At 37.8% G+C, this 23,207-nt stretch overlaps 1 protein-coding gene across 4 annotated transcripts in view; it reads left to right on the top strand.

The window, feature by feature from the left end:
• Positions 1-23,207, top strand: part of HLCS (holocarboxylase synthetase) — a 142,810-nt gene that overhangs the window by 17,987 nt on the left and 101,616 nt on the right. For all 4 annotated transcript variants that reach the window (XR_001520718.3, XR_004499747.1, XM_033518671.1 and 1 more), the window contains exon 6: positions 17,153-17,424. Coding sequence is in view for 2 of the 4 variants with exons in the window: in XM_033518671.1 (XP_033374562.1) it covers positions 17,153-17,424 (272 nt within the window). In the remaining 2 variants the exon portion in view is untranslated. The remainder of the gene's footprint in view (positions 1-17,152; positions 17,425-23,207) is intronic.

The following is a 23,207-nucleotide window of genomic DNA, read 5'->3' as shown; positions in this document are numbered from 1 at the left end:
GTGAGACAAAAATTCAAGTGGTCAATTGACAGATTGTTTATCCTGGTGGGAGACAGGATTTGAGTGACAAATGAGCTTTGTTCGTGCTGCCTCCTGTAAATGTGGCTTCAAGCTGCCAGAGGGCAGGGCTGGATGGGATCTTGGGCAGGGATTGTTCCCTGGCAGGGTGGGCAGGGGCTGGGATGGAATTGCCAGAGCAGCTGGGGCTGCCCCTGGATCCCTGGCAGTGCCCAAGGCCAGGCTGGACATTGGGAGCTCCTGGGACAGTGGGAGGTGGCCCTGCCATGGCTGGGGTGGGAATGAGGTGATCTTTAAGGTCCCTCCTAACCCAATCCATTCTGGAATTCTCTAATTATTAGAAGGCTGGATTATCTCCTAATTTGTTCACTCTTTAAAATTTTTTTCAGCCTTTTTCTTGGAGCTGGTTTTTTTTGAGGAAAAGCTGGGATGCTGCAGGTGTTTCCAGTACTGACCAGTGTCCCTGCCCAGCTGAGCCACATTAATGTTGTCACTGATGAAAATCACCAGGAATTTCTGTTGCTCCCAAAGCTGGATGCAGCTGAGCCTTTTCGACATCTCTTGGAGTGAGGGGAAGGTGTTTGCCAGCAGGGGACACTTCTGAGCTGGATTTCAAGGGCAAAAACAAGGGAGGGATGGAAAGCATTTTATGCGTGGTGTGTTGGATATAGATTTGCATGAAAATATCTTTACATGTTTGCAGCAACTGCCCTGTATAATATTTCCTCAGTTTTAAACCAGCCTTTGAAATTCCACAGGAATCAATGGCATGTAGTGTCAGAATACAGTAAAACATTCCCAATTAAGAAATCTTGATGGGAGATGAAGGGAATTCCACATGGAACCAAGTAATTCCAGGTGGTGGTTAAAGACACCTTTTCCTATTTTGCTGTTTATCTTCAGGGAATATTTCCCATTTATTCAGGAGAGAGGGAAATCTGACAAACATTGCCTTTATTTTACACTTCTCTACTTCAAATTTTGTTTTCCTTCTGCAGGATGGTAGCAAACATGCTGTTCCTGTTAAACAAGCACGAAGGACATTTGTAGGCACAGAATAATGAGCAGCATTCTTACTTTGCATTATGGTTTGTAAACAATTTTTGGGCCGTGTGTTGATTCAATAAATACTTTTGAGGATCGTTTGGAAAATGCAGGAAGCTTTGAGGGGTGGAAGAAAGTATGTTGTTTATAGCAGTCTCCATAAAAAGGGTCTTTATGCTGCTGTGAGAACTAAAAGTTAGTGCCTTTTGTACTGAGTAGCATTTAATCTTTCTGTGGAGCTAACTCTGATATAAAATTATGATGTGCTGGCGTCTGACCAAAGTGCCACTCGTGGAATTGGATTCTCTCATGTTTCAAGGCTGGCTTTGAGGCAGTGTGCATGATACTTCACAACCACTTTCTTCACCAGGCATGTTCCTTCTGTGCTGGAGAGAATGGAAAATTTCATTATCCCCCCAGAATGGCTTATGTAATATATATTTAAAACGTTTGTGGTCTCAATCTGCTGCTGACTTCTCACTCTGGAGATGACAGAGAGCAGCACCAGGCCTGAGCGTTTTTTGAGTGCAGGTGAAATTTTGTTACTCAGCAGAGTGGTGAGGCTGACTTTGCTTAGTTTCAGCTGTCTGTTTTCGTGGTACATGTATTTTCCTTCTACCAGGAAAAGTATCTTGTGTAAAGATCCATCAGGGCAACCTGTATTTTACTGTTAGATCATCCAGAGCTGTTCTTCACAGGATGAGGTGATTTAATTTCAGGAATTTCAGCTGGTCACAGTTTTATCTCTGCCAGCATTTCCTAGAGGATCCAGAGTGGGGATGAAGTTTGGTCCTGCACCTGTATAGCTCCTTAATTCTATATACAGTCTTGTGTATGTGTATTTCTGTGCTAATATGTTGTGATGGGGATCTAAATTCAGAAAGTCAAACCCTGGGTGGCAGAATGATCCAAGTCCAGGTTGTGCCTTGGTGAGAAGGCTGTAGTTAAAGTGGCTCCTGATGAATCCTTTGGAGTCAGGGGATTTGGAGCAGATGGGGGATTTGGGAGAGCAGGAATCCCTGCCTTGTGACAAACACTGCGGAGCCGCAGCCATTTGGCACCGCTCTGACCTCACTGGTAAAGATCTGACAAAAGTGGAGGATTTCCAAACATAAAAAAAAAAAACCCTCAATACTCCCTGACTGTCCATGGGGCCTGCAGCTAATTTATGGAAGTGAGACTGGGAAAATGAGAGCAGCCTTGGCATCAGCTGGAGCCTGGTGAGATCCTCTCGAGTTACCATTGCTCAGAAATGACGCCTCCTTCCCACAATGGGAAATTGTTGTGGTGCTTGTCTGACAGTTTCATTAAGAGCTCCTTTTGTAGCTTCACTTCTGAACAAATTATGGCCAGAATATATATTTAATTAACATTAATTAATTTTTTGAATTCATAGTTTCGAATTTTTAAATTAATGGTTTGAATTCAAGGGACAAGCTGAAGAAATATATAGATAAATAAATGTGTATAGCCAAGAGGAAATAGAAGCATCTTCTTATATCACTCTTCAAAAAAAAGAAAAGAACTGCAAATTTCAGCTTTGAAACACTGCATTTGCAACATTCAGGTTTTCTGAATATGTTTTTTATTCCTTTGACAATTCAATTATGCAGCAATATGCAGAAAAAAAATTGGTCTTCAACACAAAGTTTATTACTGAAATTTATCCAGCTGGATTTATTCTGGAGAATGAAGATAGGAGTTTAATTAATGATTTAAAAGACACAGTGGTGCTCTCAGAGTTTATCACTGGGCAGAGACTCCAAAAAAACCATTATCAGGTGTGACTTGTGGCAGCAGCTGATGGGGAAGGGGCTGCCTCAGAGGTTGCTGTGTTTATCCTCTGACAGTTTCCAGCAATGGTTTCTGACATGTTGAGGAAATCACGAAATTCCAGGTGCAGGAGGGGTGGAATTTGGCATGTGCCTGTCTGGCTGACATGATGCAGTTCTTAGAGTGAAAAGCTGATTAAAGAGCAGCTGTTAGCTGAAATCAGAAAGTTTCTGCTGCAAGTGTCCTGTGAAATCTCTTTTTTTTTGGGGGGGTGGTGGGTTGCAGTGGGTGTTCCCAACAAGCAGAACGTGCTCTACTTTAATAATCCACTGTACTCACTTGGCCCTTGGACTGGTGACATGAATGACAAAGGATTTATGGGAATTTCAATGCAAGGTTTTCTCAGAAGGAAAAAAAATAATCAGAATACATCTTATGCTGTCTGTTTTCGTGGTACATGTATTTTCCTTCTACCAGGAAAAGTATCCTGTGTAAAGATCCATCAGGGCAACCTGTATTTTACAGTTAAATCATCCAGAGCTGTTCTTCACAGGATGAGGTGATTTAATTTTAGGAATTTCAGCTGGTCAGAGTTTTATCTGTGCCAGCATTTCCCAGAGGATCCAGAGTGGGGATGAAGTTTGGTCCTGCACCTGTATAGCTCCATAATTGTATATACAGTCTTGTGTATGTGTATTTGTGTGTTTATATGTTTAAAAATATGTAATTATTTAAATCTGTGTATAATTTTATTGTATTAGCCATATTGGCCACCTCAAGTTTCAGAAATTATCTCCTCTCTTTACCTATTTCTTACTGAATACACAAGATAATAAAAGTGAGTCAAGTGCCAGCGGGCCAGGGGAGACCAGAGAACTCCAGGCCTGAGAAAAGTCAGGATGAGAGTTCTCCATGGAGTGTGTAATTCAGAGCATGCTCCTTGACTGATGAGGATAAGAACTTTTTTTTTTGGAGAGAAAAAATGCAGGAGGAAGAGCTGGTGGATCTGGTTTGATAGCAGATGAAAAAGCAGAGGCTGTGTGGGAGGAGGAGAGAGGGGAATGGGGCAACAGCTGAAGAGCAGAGGTAAGGAGTGAGACTTGAACATGGAGAAAATAACTTTATTACTGCCTTTTCTAGCATTTCCTACAGCTGCTGGTTGTTATGTACATATCTTATAATTTTAGCTATAAAAATTGTGCTACTTTGGACTGATGGTTTCACTAAAATGTGGGACAACATTGGATTTTTTACAGCTTGTTTTATTGAGAATCATTTTCCTGCTCTAGTGTGTGTTGTTTCTCAAGCCTGTTCTAATCTGTGCTGCTGAGTTTATCTAAGAAATGTTTTAAGAGCTACTTAAGAAAACATTTCAAAATGTAATTCTTCATTTGTAAAAAAAAAAATTGGTGTATAATTAAAATAACAGTAAAAACCAAGCTTTAGCAGGATCAGTGTCAAGGAGATTTTAACACAGCAAAAAGCATTTTCTTCAGTTTGAGAGTATTAATTGTAATTAATTTATGATTTTTGCACGTGGTGAGAAGTGAAATTTGGAGTTTAGATCATTTAGAAATTGAAAGTGGGTTCACAGATTGCTGAGTCTCAAAACATTTGCTGGACAAACAAGCCACATGTAAATTTTCAGTCAGCTTCCTTGAATGTAGATTTAGAGAATTCCATGTCTTAACAACTTCAGACAGAAAGCTAAATAAAAATAAAACTGTTTTCATTTGCTGAGAGAAAGAGAGAGATTATGGATATATATGGATATTAATGTGGATTACTGAACCATTCAGATATGGCTCCTTTTGTTTGTGATTGTTTTTTGATGTTACACTTGCAACAAAGAAATTAATTGCATTTATTTTGTAATTTACCATTCAACTGATGAACAGCTCATAACATAAAAAGTTATATTTGTCTCATTATTAAAATAATTGAAGAGCAGCATTTAGCTGGAGAAAAGTGTCTCATTTTAAGAGCTGTGCCTGGAAGTTCCCTGCTTATGGAATAAAGTCAAGTTTTAGGAGCAGAAAAACATCTTAAGATCCTCAAGAGTTATAAAAACCATTTTGTGGGAGCACAGCTCAGCATTTCCACGGAGTCAGAATCGATGCAAATTAATTCCAGGAGGTATTTCTGAAATTCTTTTGGAAGATAAGGAACAATAATTTGTGTTTTGATGCACGATTGTCAAGATCTAAATAAAAAATTGCATCTGGCATGTTTTGACTTTAGAACTTATTACATGAAGTGAGCAATTACCCGTGCATTTTTCTGGTCTGGAAGACATTTCTTCTTTGGAAGATGGAATTGTTGGTGTTAGGAGTAGTGAATGTAGCACAGCTCCCTGTCAGGAGCAGCAGCTGCAGAGACAACTTTTATCTGGTTATTTTCCATTTTTTAATGGTGTTTTAGGTGTTGGTATCCCAGTACAATTATTTGCTGATGGAAAAGAAAAGAAAGTAGCTGAAAACAAATGGTAATTCTTATTTTTTCGCTTTTTGAAAAGGGTCACTTTCCCAAAGTTACCATAAGCAGTATGAGGTGCAAATTAAAATCAATATTTGAATTTCTGAGGTTTTTGTTAGAAATGCCTGGAAACAGTTAAAATTGTACTCCTGCCTTTAGAATATTTCTGTCAAGAGTTTAAATGAACATAGTTGGGAGCTTTTTGCAGTTATGGGGGGCTCTTTTCCTCCTATGTGTATTGGCCATATTGATATTAATAACAAATACTGATATTAACAGATACTGATATTAATAACAAATACAGATATTAACAGATACTGCTAATAACACATTGATATTAATAACAGACACTGATAATAACAGATTGATATTAGTAACAAATACTGATATTAACAGACACTGATAATAACACATATTGATATTAATAACACATATTGATACTAACAGATACTAATAATAACACATATTGATATTAATAACAAATACTGATATTAAAAGATACTGATAACACATATTGATATTAATAACACATACTGATATTAAAAGACACTGATAATAACACATTGATATTAATAACACAAGTTTTATTTGGTGTTTCAGTCCAGTGGTATTTCTGAATATCCAGAAAACATTAGTTTTTGGTATCTCTGCAGCACTTTTAGAGGTGGAAGTGGACTTTCCTCGAAATATTTCCAAGCTTTTTTCTCTCTTACACAATCCACTCTGTTAATTAGCAGCCCAGGATTAGCAGATAAGACATTTTTGAACTGCATTGAACTTTATTGTAATTACTGCTGCTTTTACTGCTCTATATAAAAAAAACTTCTCCATCTCTTCATGGATGTTTCTTCCTCTTGGAAGTGTTTGATAATTTGCTGGTAGAATTTAACTTTCACAGCCACTGTCACAATCCTGATTTTTTTATTTTTTTTTCCCACTGGTTTGGCAAACTGAAAGCACATATCAAACTTTAAACTCCAAATTAAATAAAAATTGTTTTGCTCACAGTCTCCTGTTTCCCCAGCAATTATGTTCACGGGACAGATCCAAACTGTCCTTGTTTTTAACCAAGGACAAATTAATCACTAAATGTCAGGTATTGATATAGATTTTGCCTGGTTTGAGTGCATTAGTTTGTGTGCAACTATTCTGTGCATTTTAAACTTTTTTTTTTATTTTATTTTAGTACTGATAGAAGTAATCTCTGAAACTTTTTCCTTCAGAACAATTCATTTTTGGAAGTTACCCCTTCAGTTTGGGACTATTTATTACAATATAATGATTTTCAACAAAGTTGGTTCATATGTAATCAGTTAAAAGTTTTATCTTTGGAGTGGATTTGTGGTAGAATTAAAATCTTTGGATCCTTTTATGACACTAAAAAGAAAAATAGCCAAGGTGATGACAGTCTTACAAAAGCAAGAACTGAAACAAAAACACTTCAGAAGTCGAGAACCTGGACAGCAAGAAGTGAAGCAAATCCTTGCCTGGATTAATACAAAATTTTAGTGTGAAAAATCATCTTTTTCAGGTGTGCAATTCAGGATGAGTCCTGAAAAACAGAAGTGAGAGACGTTTGCAGGCACTGGGGTTTGATTTTAGTCAATTTGAGTTCACTTTGGGCTGTGTTCTCCACCAAGTGTTGCACTTTGGGTTAACTCCTGTTAAAAATAACACAGAAAGAAACTAATTATGTTCTCCACACCAGGTTTGTTTTATCTGTGCCTCTCCTGGCTTTAGCAGAGCCCTGCAGTGGTGGAGCACAAATGTCTGCAAGGGCAGGGACAGGTGGTTATCTTAGAAAAAAGCCAGGAGAATCCAAAATCCTGCAGAATAAAGAATGTGCCATTGTCAGAAATGCTCCTCCCTGCCTGTGTTTGGGTCTGCAGAACAATTCTCATGCACTGCCTCAGCCTTGGCTCTGTCCTTGTCTGATTCTTTGAGTGCTTTTTTTTCCCCAAAATCCTGAATTTCAGTCCTGAGCTTTCACATTTGACGCGGAAATCCAAACGTGGCCTTGTGGAGTGGAGTAGGAGCTCGTGGTGTGTAGGACTTGAGGCAAACCCTGGCTTTGTTCCATAAAATTTGACCTTATTTTGTAAGTGTGAAATAAGTTTCGTGTCCAACTTTAAAGGAGAAATTAAATTTGAGGCATTTCTTTCCCCATTTCTCCCTGAAACACTCTCAGCTCCCTACAGAGGCTCTGGAGCTCATTCTTAAATCCAAGGTGCATCTTCCTGGGTTTCCTCTGAAGGAAAAATTTTACTCCTTTTTCTCTGAACAAAGTTCAATCCCATCAGGAGAAAGTGTTAAATCTGAAAAGGCTGAAAAAGAAGAAAATAATTACAAGGGGTTAAAAACCAGGATATCTGTGAATGGAATTTGTATCATCCATTCTCACATCTGAGCGTTGTGTGAATGCTGTGTTTAAATACTGTATTTTCAACCATGCTTTGTAAGAAAAATCAATTTCTGATAAACTGGACATTAGTGAGGCTTCTTTCAGGGTTCTCTATTTGCTATCCAATTTTTGCATTGCTATATATGTATATGATGTATTTTTGAAGGATGAAACTTCTTTAATACTCCGCTAAATAAAAAGCAAATATACTTTCTAAAATTTTTTTTTACTTTTTTTTTTTTTCTTTTAAAAAATAATAATCCCATGCTGTCATGTTAATTTTTTTAAAAAATATCTTTGATTACCAAAGAGATCTTAAATGAAAATTAGCTGTAACTTAATATTGGGTTTTGTCTTTGGAGCAGGATAAGAGACCAAGCGTATTCTTGCCATTATAGCGTATCATTCCCAAGAAATTCTTCCTTTCCAAGATGTTCCTTTTGGACTTTGTAAAGCACTCTGTCAACCTGAATGTGTTTTAGGAAGGGATATCAAATCCATGATCCGTGCAGTTTCAGGGACGGGGCCGTGCTGTAATCCCCGAGTCGTGGTCCGTGTGAAAAAGCGTTGTGGTTTAACCTTAATATTCCACAGACATTTCCTTACCTCCAGAACCCCTCCCATGTGTGACAGGAGGATTTTTTTTTTTCCTCAGAAGGGGCAAAAATGAGGTCCAGCTGAAAGCTGAAAGTTTAAATCTTGTTTACAGTGCTAAGAGGAGAATCTTTGGCTCCTGTGCTGCTATTTCATATTCATGAACACTAAACTCATTCACATTTGATGTGTGTAAACCCTGCTGAAAGGCAAAACAAACCTGCTGGAAAGCCTTCAGCTAAGAATTGGGTATTATCTGTGCAAAGAAAAAATATTTTCTTAGGTTTTATTTACTTTAGTCATTCTACTGCTAATTCCAAGATTTTCAACAAACAATTTTGTTGTTAGTTTAAAAAAAAAAAAGAAAAAGGTTTGGTACCAAATAAAAATAGCATTATGTGATAGATGTTTAAGAGAGCCAGTTTTAGCTGCTGAATATATTGCATCTAATTTATTGCCCTATTAGCTGAGAACAAAATTCTTCTGTATTTTTTTTCCTCCATACAGAATACTTTTGAGAGTAATTTAATATATATGTATACAGCATTTAGGGTTAGATTTATATCTTAATTTATTCCTCCAAACATGACTTTGATTATATAATTAAAAAAAAACCAAAAAAAACCACTTTAACATGCATAATGCTCAGATTCTAGTGTAAAAGTGAAATGTCTTTCCCTTTCTGCCAAGGCTTATTTTTAACCCAGTTGCACATAGGTTTAATTTACTGTAGACTTTTCCTTCAGAGAGAGAAAAAAAAAAAAATCACAATTTTGTTACAAAGTAGGTGTCACGGAGAATTAAACGCCCGAGCCGTAATTTCTCACACCTTTTTTCTGGTAGGATAAATCACCACCTCTCAGAGCTCTTGATTTATCAGCCTTTTTGTGAAGTGTTACGTGGTGATGTTGTGTCAAAGGTGGACCTTGTTCCTCTGGGTCCTTTTTCCCCCCAAAAACCAGATTTATGTGCTGGGGCAGCAAACGCGTCCCAATTACCGGGGCCGGTTCCCCTCGCGGAGCTGCTCGTGTGCTCTTTCATTTCTCTGACTCAAAGCACCACACTGGTAAATGAGATTTTGCACTGTGATTTTCAGTATCCTGTGCTTTTTAAAATAAAGTTTTATCTTTTACTGATAGTGAGCCTGAAGTTGGGGGTTTTTGCGTAACGCGTCGACGGCGCGTTTGTAATAAATCAGAGGAGTCCTTGTTTTATTGTTGGATGTGGAGTTGACTTAGCACTAATAAAACATTTCAGAATATTTTAACACAGCTCCATTTGGCTCTTTCTCACCACGAGACAAGGACTGAACTGCAAATTCTGGTTTGAGCAGGAACCTGGAGTAGGCCTCAAAATCAGCGAGAAATGAGCGCAGTGTAAAACCCCGCTCCATCAAATGAAGGAGTTTTTGTTTAAGTAGGCTGTTGGCCTTTCACATGGAATATGGTTCCCTTCCCAATGTCATGGGATTTTTTTTTCCACATGTATGGACGGCCCCAGGATTATTTTTTGGGGGTGGTTTTTTTGGTTTTTGGTTTTTTTTTACAGCTACGCTTTCAGTTCTGGATGACGTTTAGCCTTTGACCCAGGCACTTTCTTACAATAAACAGTTTGTTGATGAGAGCAGCTGCTGGGAAGATTGTTTCCAGACTGTTCTGCTGCAGCTGAGGAAGGAAAGGAAGCAAAATCTGGGATGCACCTTACAGCCTCCTCCTCCTCCTCGTTCCTCCCCTCAAATTTGCTTTGTGCTGAGCAAACCTCCAGCACCACCAGCACCTATTCCCATCCTTTGTCTGGTATCCCAATTCCCAAGTGGAACGCTCTGCTAAAGCCAGGAGAGATGCAGATTAAAGAAACTTGGTGTGAAGACCGTAATTAATTTCTTTATGTGTTCTTTTTAACCTGTTGACTCTCATTTTTCATTATTTTCTCCACAAAAAACTAACACCCTGACTTACTTTTCATCATCAAATCCTGACCTGGGCCCTGCTGCCCGTTGGATAAATGAATTTTCTGCCTACACAGGGAGCTTTTTAAAGCTAAATTTAATTTTGGATTCAGATTTAGGCAGGGATTTATGAGCAGTTGCTGGACGTGCAGTCCAGGAATGGGTTGAAATCTAAGATGCTTCGCCTTCAAAGCGATGGGGCTGCAATAAAGAGGATAAGGATACCTTGCAGCACTTTGTTAAAAATCTTTCCCTTTTTTGGCTGAAGTATTCCACGTATCAGTTGGGAAAATGGATCCACTCCTCTCCGTGGCTGTTTGAGCTGAGATGATGCACTGTGTTTATGTAATGCAATACTTGTTTTTAAAAACACACTGAAGAGTGGAGACCAAAATAAGGCACTTGACTGAGTCTCTGGAATGATCTTTCAGAAATGATGAGCTTTTTCTGCCTCTCTTCAGCTAAATAATCACCCAAACCCAAAATAACCTCTGGAGACTCTGAAAAATCAGGTTGGTTGGGAATTCATAAAGTTACCAACCCTGCCATCTTTCTAAATGTTCTTCTGTGCTTTGTGCAGTCAGAATCTCCTGGTTTGCACCGTGTCTCAGTTTAGGAAATATAAAAATATTATTAATAAACTGAAACAGATTTCCAGGCTGTGCAGAATCCTGGGAATGCACAGTGAGTACCAGCCAAGTAACTGCAGTTCATGAGAACATGAAATGAAAATGTGCCTCAGTTGTAGGACAATAAAATCTTTATGAAGTTCTTCAGGCCATGGGGAAAGGAGGGAGTGGAGAAATGGGGATTTAAAAGGTTTTTACCCTGTGAACTAAAAAACTGGTGAAAAGAATGACCTGAAATTAATTGTAAACAGTTAATATTAAAAGAGTTCTTAAAAAACTTCCTAAAAACTGGATTAATTTGAGTGCTTCATTTATTTCCAGATTCTGAATGTGTTGTAAAGAGGTTTTTTTGTGTTTAAACGTTCTGTTTGTTCCCTTTGTTTTCAGTTGCGAGAAAATCCATCTCTGAGCTTGTCTTTAGTTAAGTCTGGAAGGGCAACATTGAGAATTCCAGGTGTGAATGTGCAGTTTGGGAATGGGATTAAATATTAATGACATCAGCATTGAAAAAATTATTATTATTATTATTGTTCTTATTATTACTACTACTACTACTACTACTACTACTACTACTACTACTACTACTACTACTACTACTACTGTATGAGATCTAATACCAGTTCTTCATCCTCTCCACTTTCTCTGTGATCACCAAGAAAGGATCTTTCCTTATTTCTCTATCAAATTTTTGCATCTCTTTTTTTTTTCTTTCCCTCTCATTTCTTCAGACTTTTCCTAGAGGGAAAGCAGTTGTACTTTGCTTTTAAGGGAAAACAATGAATTTTAATGAAAGATTGAGGTAGTAAATTTTATATATGAAGTCTTTTCCAAAACCTCATTAAAAGGTAGGATTTGAAATTAATAAGGATGGTAGATAACATCATTTTTCCTGCATGTTATGTGTATTTACAGTAAGTAAATACATTTATATGTTTATGTATTTATAGATATGGTTTTTAGATTTTATTTTTGGTCATGTTAAATAGTGCTTCTGTTTTATCCAGGAGATGCTATGGAAGCTCCCCAGTGGTTAATTTAAATTTAACACCTTGAAACCTGCAAGGATGTTGAGCAAAGCTGTGTAAGACAAGGGGGACATGGAGATATTTTTTGTGTGTATGTGTGTGAATTTTTATATTTCAAGTTGAACTCAAAGGACAGCCCTTCATTAAAATAATTCCTTTCCTATCAGAGCTAATAGAGAATCCATAGGGTTGAAATCTATACATTTGAGATCCTATTTGAATTGTATAATACTCCTTTGGGAGCAGGCAATTCTGTAAAAAAAAAAAAGAAGCAGATTTTAGTCATATTGGAGGTGTGATGTCTGGTTTTGCTCCAGACAGGCTCCTCTAAAAATTTGGTGCTTTCTGCTTGTGTAATCCTCACTTGTTTGCAGTTTAAAAATACAAGCATAAAATATATATATATATAAATATGTGTGTGTGTGTGTGTGTGTATGTGTATATATATATATATATGTGTGTGTGTGTTTCTGTGTTTATAAATACAAATATAAATGCAAATGCAAATACAAATACAAATACAAATATGATATTTACATCAGCTGATAACACATGAACCAGTGTATCAACTGGAAACATCTCAAAACCAGAGGCAGTTAATATGAAATCATTAGCTTTTATCCAAAGGAAGGGAAAAGTTTTAAAATCATGTTCTGTGTCTGCAGAAAGTGAATATTTGGCCTCACTTCACAAGCACAGCTAAAGTAGAATATTTTAATCCCAATATTGAGTGTTCAGGTAGAGCATCATGGTTCAAATCATCTCCTTTTCCCTCACAAGAGAGGAGGGAGCCGATGGAAAATGTTTGGTTTATGGCATTGTATTTTTAGCTTTCATTTCATTTTGCCTCCACGTTTGTAATAGGAACCAAATGAATTTAGGCTGTGAGTGAATTTTGTCTTAACAAAGAATTCCATTGATGGGGAGTTTCAGGCCCATCGTTGGAGTTTGGCAGGAAAGAGCACCTCCCAAATCTGCCCAGCAAGAGAGAAATTGCATTTATCTGTGTACATACAGATAAAAATAAAAAATCCCATCCATACAAACAGATCCAAATCCTATCAATATAAACAGATTGTAAGAATAAAATCTTGGATTTGGGTTTATTTTCAACCATTGTAAATGGGAGTTCATGTGCTCAGTGCAGAACTCTCATTGTTTGACAGAGCCCAGGTGCAAATAAAATCTTCTCCATCAGGAGCTGTAATTTTGTGTTATTTTATACTACAACAGAGAAGGGTCCAGATGCAGCTGGTTTTTGTCTCCCTCTTTCCTTCTTGTTGTTCAGTCTCAACCTCTAAGTGAGCGTTGGGGAAAAGTGAAACTTAATGATTATGAAGTTAAAAAGAATTTTAAACAGCGAAAGCAAACTTCTGTTCCGGAGCAGTTTCTGCACACACCTGAGCAAACTCTTACAGTTATAGAAAGCAGATGTGAAATCATAAATAAAATACAGCTTTTGCTGTTCCTTCTCTGGGTTATAATTACCACAGTTTGTGCTGATGAGTGGAGGAGCTGAATGTCTGTAGTGTGCAGTAGCTTAATCTTGTATTTCTGGGAATTTTGGGAATTGCTGTCCTCTACATCTCCCTTCTTGCTCAGAACTTTTCATTCAGTGCCACTGTCAATCTGACAAATCAGAATTCTCCTGGTGTGTCTCTGGCTAGCAGATCAGTGCTTGGAAATTCCCAATCTCTCCTTGGTTCTCTTTAAAGGATTTAAATTGAGAATTTATTAGTGAGAGGTGTTGGGTAGTTGCTGTTGGTGCTGTGTTTTCTGCTTTTTGGTGACTTTTTTCTTCTAATGCATTGAAATGACATTTTTTTACCATTTAAAATATAGGTAGAAACATTTTCTTCTTACAAATATTAAACTTATAGATGAACATTTTAACTGGGAAAAGCTGAGTAGCTCTCTTGTCACCGAGATGTTTGGTTGGGATGTGGAATTTAATTCTTACTTTGAGAAGGAAGGGAATATCTTTGCCTTAGGGAGTGTACATTTGAAAAGTGTGGTTGGAAGATAAACCCCACAGATTTATAGGAAATAACAGCCTTAGGATGAAGGAGAACAGGATTAAATTAGATATTAAGAAGAATTTTGTGAATATTTTTGAGGGTGGGGAGGCCTTGACTCAGGGTGCCCAGGGAGGTTGGGGATTCCCCATCCCTGGCAGTGCCCAAGGCCAGGTTGGACACTGGGGCATAATATAATTGGATAATGGGAGGTGTCCCTGCCATGGCAGGAATGGGAATGGATCATCCTTAAAATCCCTTCCAAACCATTCTGGGATTCTATACTTCATGAAATTTAATTTGGCTTGCCTTCAGTTCTCCTGCCCAAACCTGATGAAGAACAGTTTCAGAATTTATTTGTGCCACCCTTCAACCAGTTTAGTTATTAAATTTTGTTAAATTTATTTGAATTTATTAAAAAATTTATTAAATTTAAAGTTAAATTTATTTAATTTATTAAATTTAAATTTAAAGTCTCTGGAAGGTTGTGAAATCCAGATTTTCAGTGATGATCGTGGGTGTGAGTAGCTGCAGATCCTGTCAGAGCCTAAACACAGAACTGCTGCAGCTTCTGGGATTCCACAATCCATTCAAGCTTGGAGCACAATCTTCCAGGATTTCCAGAATTTTCCAGGGAAAGCCATGTCCAGCAGTTTGTGTATTCCCTGCCCTGTGTTGGATGCCTGGGCTGCTCCCAGAGGTGGCCAGGAGGTTCCTGAGCCAACATTTCTCACACCAGTGGCCACCAGAGGCTGCTGCAGAACTGCTGGAATAGGAGAGACTGGGAATTCCAGCTGGATCCTCGGCTTAAATCACACAGTTCTGACATGATTCTATTCCTGTTCAGTGGACTTGAAGCTGAAATTAACCCTGACTGTGCACAGAAGTTCATTTCATTATACAATAATGGTATTTTTTTCTGTGCCAATGTAATTGTGGGGACAGCCCACTGGTTCAGCATCCCTGTGTCTGGAACTTTGTGTGAAGGAACTTCTTACAGTAAAAATGAATTTTCCTACTGTGACCAGTACTTGAAATTTGTTAAACATGTAAACCCATATTTTCTTAGGAATATGTAAATATCCCCATCTTTGATTATGTGTTTATGTTTTTGATCAGCTCAATAAGCACATGGATGTTCTGGTGGAAATTAGCTTTATAATAATACACTTTCAACAATTCTTAAATGGTTCAGGATGTGTTAAAAGCAGTGAAATCAAAAAATTTGCCTGAAATTTATGGGGAAAAAAATCACTTGAAATAATATACTCAGGAGAGTAAATGGTTGGGATTATGTGGCATATTTGTAATAATGGAACATCACACTGAAATAGGCACTGTTTTGTTCTTTGCAGAAAATACTCTGTGACAAAAGCACATCATAATTTCTGACACAGCCTCAAGCACTTTCATTATTTATTTACAATGTAATCACACTTTAATCACCTTTATTTTGCAATTTAATTTCTGTCAGGCTTTAAACCCATCCTTAGGTGAGTTAAAGTTCTGTCTCTGTGTGTAGGGACTTGCACATCCAGTGCTGCTGAGTGAATTTCTATGTTTGGAAAGCAATAGGAAAACACTCTCTGATTAAGCACAGTTTTTCCATGTTCTCCCTGACAGAAATGAAAGCTGTAATTTTTCTAAATATCAGTTACAGCCAATCAGTTACTGTGGGTATGTAAAACAAGTAGGATAATGTGTAAGGAATTTATTTATTCTGTCAAAGCTCTGGTGTTACTGTGAGTGAAGGTGCAAGTCAAAAAAATGCTCACAAAACCTTTAATCATCATCACATCATCATTTATGCAGAGCAAAAAATAAAAAAAAAAAAAAAAAGAGGAAGAAAGGAAATATTTGAAGATATTTTATCCCAGAGTTTAGACAGAAAATATTCCGAGGGAGCTTTAGGAAAGCAAGATATGAGGACTGATTTCTCTGTAATTTAGCTGCTGACTTGTTCTTAGGTTGTCCTGGGGCTTGGAACCAAGTGCTTGACAGGTTTTGGGAAAAATTATTATTTTCTTTGTGTCCTACTCTGGCCCTGGTGCTGCAGGGCTGACACAAAGGCAGCAAAGGCTGGGAAATTTGAGAACAGGTCATGTCTGGGGGTGGAAATCCAGAGGAAGGTGTTGGGAACAGGAGCACTTCTCTCATTCCTTCTCCAGGTAGAACAGTGGGATGTGGAAAAGAGGAGTTTTTCCTTGGATGGATGACTGTTTATGGGAAGTTTGCTCTCAGCTTGTGGTTTGTGGGTTTTGAAGAGTTGGGCTGGAGCTCAGAGACATCTTGTTCAAGGGCAGGAGAGTTTAGTCCTGCCTTCAGCATCACACAGGAAAATATTCCAGTTCCCTGATACAGCAGTGATGGGAATGAGGGGCGTGGGTTTGGTTAGGACCTTTTTTGTTTAAAAATCAGATCTCTTCCTCTTGGAAATTTGAGGGGAAGAATCACTAGTGCCTTTTTTCCAGTCAAATTGAAACCACCATTTTTTGTGGTTTCATTTCTCAAGTAAAAGACAACTTCAACTCTCTGAAATCTAAGCTGCACACTGAACAAGAAGTCCCAGAATCTTTGTTTGTGGCTGTTCCTAAAGACATGGCAAAACATTTCATATCAAACCTCTCAAAGTTATCTTTAATAAGAAGATTAATTAATATAAATTAATTATAAATATGTATAAATGATAAATATATATAATAATAAATATAAATTAAGAATTAGTTATCTCCAGCCAGAGTGAATGTGGAGCAGTTGTTTCAGGGTGTCACCAGATGGGTTCTAATAGCACTAAATCATCCCTCAGATGAAGGTATGAGCATTTTTAGCAGATACTCCACTGAGAAAGCAGCAAATGTTTGTTTTACTGCTGGTTTAGCCTTTAAATCGAGTCTTGGTGAGGGACTGAAGGGCTTCTTCCAGCAGAGGATCTCAGCACGTTGAGAAACATGAACGCTTCATGTAGGAAGACCACTACAAACCCTGCTACAGAGAAAAATTAAGCTTAATTAACCTTCAAAGGAGTGTGGTCTCAACTCTAGGACAGTGTCAAGTAGTCAGGCTAGGCTGGACTAGAATGAACAGCAGCACTTAGTTTTTGAAGAGGAAACAGAGTTAATTTCCCTGTCTGAAGGAGGAGATGGCTTGAATAAAAATGTTTTTTGGAAGAATGTCCATGTGTCTTCACGTGGGGTGATCTGTCTTTCTCATCTCATTGCCCTTGCCTGCAGGAAATCCATCTCGCTTTCCTGAAGTGGCTGGAGGGGAACGTGGATGCTGAGGGATTAAGGGCATCCAGCAAGGTGTCTCTGAAATTTGTTTCCTCCTGTGAGTCCAAAGTGGAAGTGACTCCGTCCCTGATGCCGGTGATCACGGAGATGGGGAGTTTCTCCTCAGAACATTTCAGCCTGAAGAACTACCAGCAGCATTTGCAAACCAAGAAGCTGGGAAAGATCCTTCTTTTCACTGAGGTGACCACCACGACCATGAATCTTCTGGATGGGTAAGATGGGGGATCCAGGGCATCCTGAATTAACTTTCCGATGGGGAATTCGTAATTATGGTGGCGCACAACGTTCAGGAAAAAAACCGATACAAAGTAGAGAATTTATGTTCACAGGATATTAATTGATAATATAGAAAATACTGAGCCATAAAGGGTAGGGAAAGCTGAGTGGGACAACTTTCTGCTTGGTAGTGGAGTTTAGTCTTTATTCCTCTGAAGATCACCGTAAGAAAATTTAATCTAATAAATATTCATATTTAGATTAAATGCCTTCTCTTGTGCAAGTTATTCTCTAAGCCTGTTATTTGAGAAGAGTGACACCGAGCAGGTTGTGCCCCTAATTTTAACATTCCTGTTTTCTCTCATTTCTTTTGCTGAATATTTCCCTAAAATGCTGTTTAGTGCTTGGTTTGGGTTTTAAAATCATGGATTAAGGTTCTGCTAGAGGTTCTTTCATCATCACACAGACGATCCTTGTGAATGAGCTGTGGGATACCTTAGAGAAGGTTGTTCATTAGAGTTTAAATGGGATTAAGTGATAGGAAAATCACAGTTACTAAATCTCAGCTTGGAGTCTGTGTACAAAGGCTGTACTGTCGTGTTTAGTGGAAATTTGATGGAAAAAACTGTCTTGGGGAAGTTGTTGCTCTTCAGGACAGAAACTCCAAGCCTGCAGCTGTAAATTCTTGTGGCAGCTAGTTTTGAATATCAGGGTTAATTTATCTGCAGGAATCGCAGATGAATTTTACAGGTGAAAAACAACCTCAGGAATTTTGTTTGGGATTTTTTTCTTTAATTGGGGATTAAATTGTCTCGAGTATTGTTGTCACTGATGAGTTAACCAATAATGGCTTCAGTTCTCAGCCTGGAGCCTAAATTGCAATTTATTTTAAATTACAAAATACAAATTTCAGTTCCAAACCATTCTCTGTGTGTTCAAACAGCCACACATTAAAAAGATGTTGCTGTCTGATTTTGCCAATCCTCTCCCCCAGATTTGCATCCTGCAGCTGATTTTGCAGAGATAGAGACATGCCAGTTTGATAAGGGGCCATGAGGAGTTGTTTTACAGAAATACAGTTATTTGTAGCATTTGCTTCTTCATTTTTAGTGCTCACAGCATGTTCAGCCCACAGGGTTGGAAGAGGACTGTAAAGAAATTGGTGATAATTGAATAAATCAGGAGGTTTCTTCCCTCACAGCTGGTTTTGGTTCTCAGTAACTTTATTCCAACGTCTCAGTAAAATGAAGTGTTTAATTCAGGGTTTTGTGATTTGATTTGGATCAAGCTAAATAGAATCTGACCAATTTATGAATGATTAATTATCAAGGCAAGGGAGATAAGAGAAGTGGTCTTGGTTTTTCAGATGTGTTTAAAGGTTGCTTTTTTTTATATTAAGTAATGCAAATACAATGAAGTGCTCACAGATGTAGGTCTTCAATATTTCCCCCACCATGATGAGGCTTAAATAGTCAATTTTCAGGTAAGTGGTAAACTACAAGTCCTGGTTCTAAGTGGCTTATGCTGGGAAGATGGTCCTAGATTATAATTTGAATTAAAAATATTAATTTATTAATAATCTGTTTTACATTAAATTTATCTCACAAAAAGACCTTTGTTGTATTAAGTTAAAATAATTGTCTTTAAGTGTTATGGTTGATGCTGTAAATACTCTGTTTTCATGGATAATAGGATAATATAACCCTTGAGATTTGCAGTTCACTAAAGAACCTTGAGATTTAAATGATAACATTTCCTAAATCTCTAGAAAACGATGCAAAAATCAAGTAATTTTTATTGGGGGAAAAAGTTGTCAGGTTTTTAAGGTGCTTCTGAAAGAAGCAATATGAATTTGTTAGGATGTGTGTGTGGTGCTTGTGTCTAATTGCCAGTTCTGAATGAAAGGAACACACATCTCAGGAAAAAGAATTTTCTTTGCTTGAAGAAAAAATAGTTGCTTATTCATCCTTCAGGATTCCCAGAAAAATGTTGCAACACTTCCTTTATGTAATCAGGCACTGCATGAGGGACTCTGTTAGGGTCTCCCAGATTTGATTCTCTCAAATTTTACCAAGTTTTGATGGTTAAAAATACACAGACACCTCGAGAACCTAATGAATGGGATTTTTTGTAAATTGTTTCATTAGTAGATTATCCCAAAAATTCAGCGTTTAACTTCTGTGACTTCACATTTTCTCGTACTTCTCCCACCAGCTGGATGCCAAACTTCTGCCTCCCTTTTCCACCTCCCCAAACTTCCATACCCCCCAAAAATGAAGAGGTGGAAGAGGGGAAAAAGGGGCTGGAATTAATTTAATGGCTGAGCAACCTCACAGTAGAGAAACAGCCGGAGCCTAATAGGGGCCTTTGTCTGCATTTCCACCCTGGCTGGGAACGTGCCAGTCAAAAGTCAGGCAGGAGGAACAGGTGGGAACTATTAGACCTGTCATAAAGTTTGAAAAATTGATTCTGGAGGCTGAGGGAATAGATTGGACTTGACAGTGTTGTCCTAAAGATTCTAAGGGAAAGTTGTGTCGTTTAATTTGGGATCCCTTGATTGTTCATGAGCTCTCCAGATGGTGGTTGGGGTGTTTGGTGCTCACTGTACTGTCCCTGGCCTGCATTTGTGTGTCCTGAGGTCACAGCAAAGTGGGAATTCACCTGTAGGTACCTGAAATTTAGTGGCATTGGCCTAATTGTCAAGTAAAAATTCCTTGAAATGTTGTATATTATTTTAAATTATCAATATTTTTTCTGTGATTTCATGATTCAGGCTGTTTTTTAAAGCGCTGCAACTTTTAGTTCTCAAACTGAAATTTCAAATCCTCTCCCAAACATTGGTTTTTTTCTGTAAAAGGAAATTCTTCCTGAGTCTCGGAATTCTTTTTTTACCAGATGTTTATCCTAGTGCCACCTGACCAGGTTAACCCTGCCAGAAACTGTTCCACTTTCTGTGCCTCCTCAGAGCATCCCTGGGAGTGCAGGTTTTAAAATGAAACCATTGTTTTTGAGGCTGCATCTGGTGTAGTGATACACCAGATTATGACATTGTTATATTATAGAGACACACTTATTACACTTAAAAGACTGGAGAGTAACAAAGAAATATTTCTATTTCTAATATTTCTGCACACCCTAAGTGGCTGGAATGGTTTCACGAGCATTTCACTAAAATTAAATTAATGAGATAGAAATTTCAGTTTTATTCTTTATCTTAGATCCAGTTTCAGTATTTTAGTTGGCAGAAAATTTGATTTACACGTGACTAAGCCAGCACGGGATATATTCTGTATGAAGTGCCATTGTGGATCCCTTTTCCCCAATATTTAAAAAGCACAAAGTGCTATTGTTAGGGAAAGTTTGACACAAAAGCGATGAATTTTAGTGGAAGTGAAATGTGGGCTGAGGTTCCTTTCATAACTGCTGAATAGGATATTTAAATAAAATGTCAATTGAGAATAAACAATTTCCAAACAGCTCAAAGCTTTGCAGAAGGAAATCTTTTCCATTGTTGGTGCCCTTTTACTTTTCTAGATACATACTGCTGAATTTTGAAAATCTGAACTACAGCTCTAATTTTGGCAAGTGAGCATGAAAACTCATTTTATTTGAAAACTCTTGGTTTAGTTGAATTGAAATACAGATGATGCTGATGCAGGTCTGAGTTAAGGAAAACCAGTGTGTAATTGAAGGAGATGGGAATGGCACTTCAGGGGCAAACAAGCTGAGATTGACAAACTGAGTTAGGGACTGGGGGATTTTTAATTTGGTTTTCAAGCCCTTATGATGTTTTACTCTGTGTTTAGTTATTCCTTGCACCTTGGTGATGCCCCTTATTCTCCATTGAAACTGTATTCTTAAAAAGCTGAATGACTGGGATGAGCTTTAAGACCCCTTCCCACCCAAAGCATTCCATGGTTCCAGGATAAACTTTGTATTTTAGCATGGTGACACTCTTCCAGTACATTATTAGCCTGTTAAAAATGAGTATTTTATCACCAACATTAACAGTTTGTATAAATGAACCCTCTCCACCCTCCTCCCTCAGGAATTTTGGTTGGGGAGTTCGAGAATACCATGGTGTGCAGGAAGGATTCTTCCTTGCAGGAAAGGTGCCTTTCTCTCAGGAAATGGGAAATTTAAATAGGAGTTTATAAAACTGTGTGCTGTTCTATACTCAATCTTTTCTGCAGCTACATAACTCAAAAATATTTTGTCAGTTTGGATATCAAGGTCACGATAGTTGATATTGCCTTTAAAAACTCAGATCCCTTGATTTTGTTAAATTCTAGGATGGGATAGGAATGCTTTGCTTGATTAATGTCTTAATTATAATCCAAAGTTTGATACTAAGAGCAATAGACCTGCTCTTTACATTCCTAAATACAGGAATATTTATTTATTTATATCTTATTCCTTCATTATTTACATCACTTCTATCACCAACTTTTAACCTTTCATTTCTTAATTTATTTACATGGTTGAAGGACTTCTTATCCTCAAAACAAAAAAAGTTGTTGCATTAAATAGCTGCTTCTATGCTTTTCTTCCTCAAGGGTGTTCTTTTATATTCAGTATTTTATGCCTTCCTTTGGTGATAAACACCAGCTCAAATAAGAGAGGAAGGTTTGTTTCCAAATTACATTGTTATATTATGGAGACACACTTAATACACTCATAAGGCCTGAGAGTAACAAAGAAATATTTCTATTTCTAATTTCTAATAATATCTATATCTAATATCAAATCAAAATTAAGCTCAACAGTAGGGTGTTTTTTTGCTAATTTAATTTTAAATGTACAATATTTCATACTTTATTCTGCCATTCATTTATGGGCAATGATTTGCACCAGCCAGTGCTGGAGAAAGCTCAGCCTGATAAGAAAAGATCACACAGGAATTTTTATGACACAGCCAAGACTCTGTTCCTTCCCTTGCCTGTAAAAAGGGAGGAATTTGGAAGTTTTTGGCATTGATTTGTTCCTGTGCCATTCCCAGACTCTTCCCTGCCATGCCATTTTCCATGACATTCTCACTGAAAGATTTCGCTATTGGGATTTGTCATCTCCTTTACATCAATTTTCCCTGATTTTCTTTCCACCTGTTGTGCACCATTCCTGAGGGCACCGAACAATCAGGTCCCTATTTTCCTGTCACGCACCTTGTGTGCCTGATTTTCCATGGAATTGAAAGCAAAATGTGCCCTTCTTTCTTTTTTTATATTGTGTAGAATTAGTGGATTTTCTTCCTGTTAACGGAGTGGGCCCCCCGCTTGCAGTGCAGAGGGAGCTTTGGAATTCCCAATGGGAATTGAGTCATAAAAATAAAGATACCCGTTTTGCAGAGCAATTAACCCGTGTTGAACTCCGATGGGAGATTGGATTTCCCTGCTGCTGGAAGTTCCTCAGCAATCCCTGTTATCACAGGGACACAAACACGGCCTCAGAGCACCCTTAAAAATGAGAGGAATCATTGCTTAAATCTGAGGGGAATCATTCCTTAAATCTGAGAGGAATCATTGTTTAAGTCTGAGGGGAGTTGTTCCCTAAATCTGAGGGGAATTGTTCCCTAAATCTGAGGGGAATTGTTTCCTAAATCTGAGGGGAATCGTTGCTTAAATCTGAGGGAAATTTTTCCTTAAATCTGAGGGGATTCATTCTGTAAATCTGAGAGGAATCATTGTTTAAATCTGAGAGGAATCATTCCTTAAATCTGAGGGGAATTGTTCCCTAAATCTGAGAGGAATTGTTCCTTAAATCTGAGGGGAATCATTCCTTA

Source organism: Parus major, chromosome 1 (genome assembly GCF_001522545.3).
Source record: "Parus major isolate Abel chromosome 1, Parus_major1.1, whole genome shotgun sequence".
Classification (NCBI taxonomy): Eukaryota; Metazoa; Chordata; class Aves; order Passeriformes; family Paridae; genus Parus; species Parus major.
The sequence above is the reverse complement of the archived record's forward strand: the minus strand, read 5'-3'. Positions and strand labels throughout refer to the sequence as shown.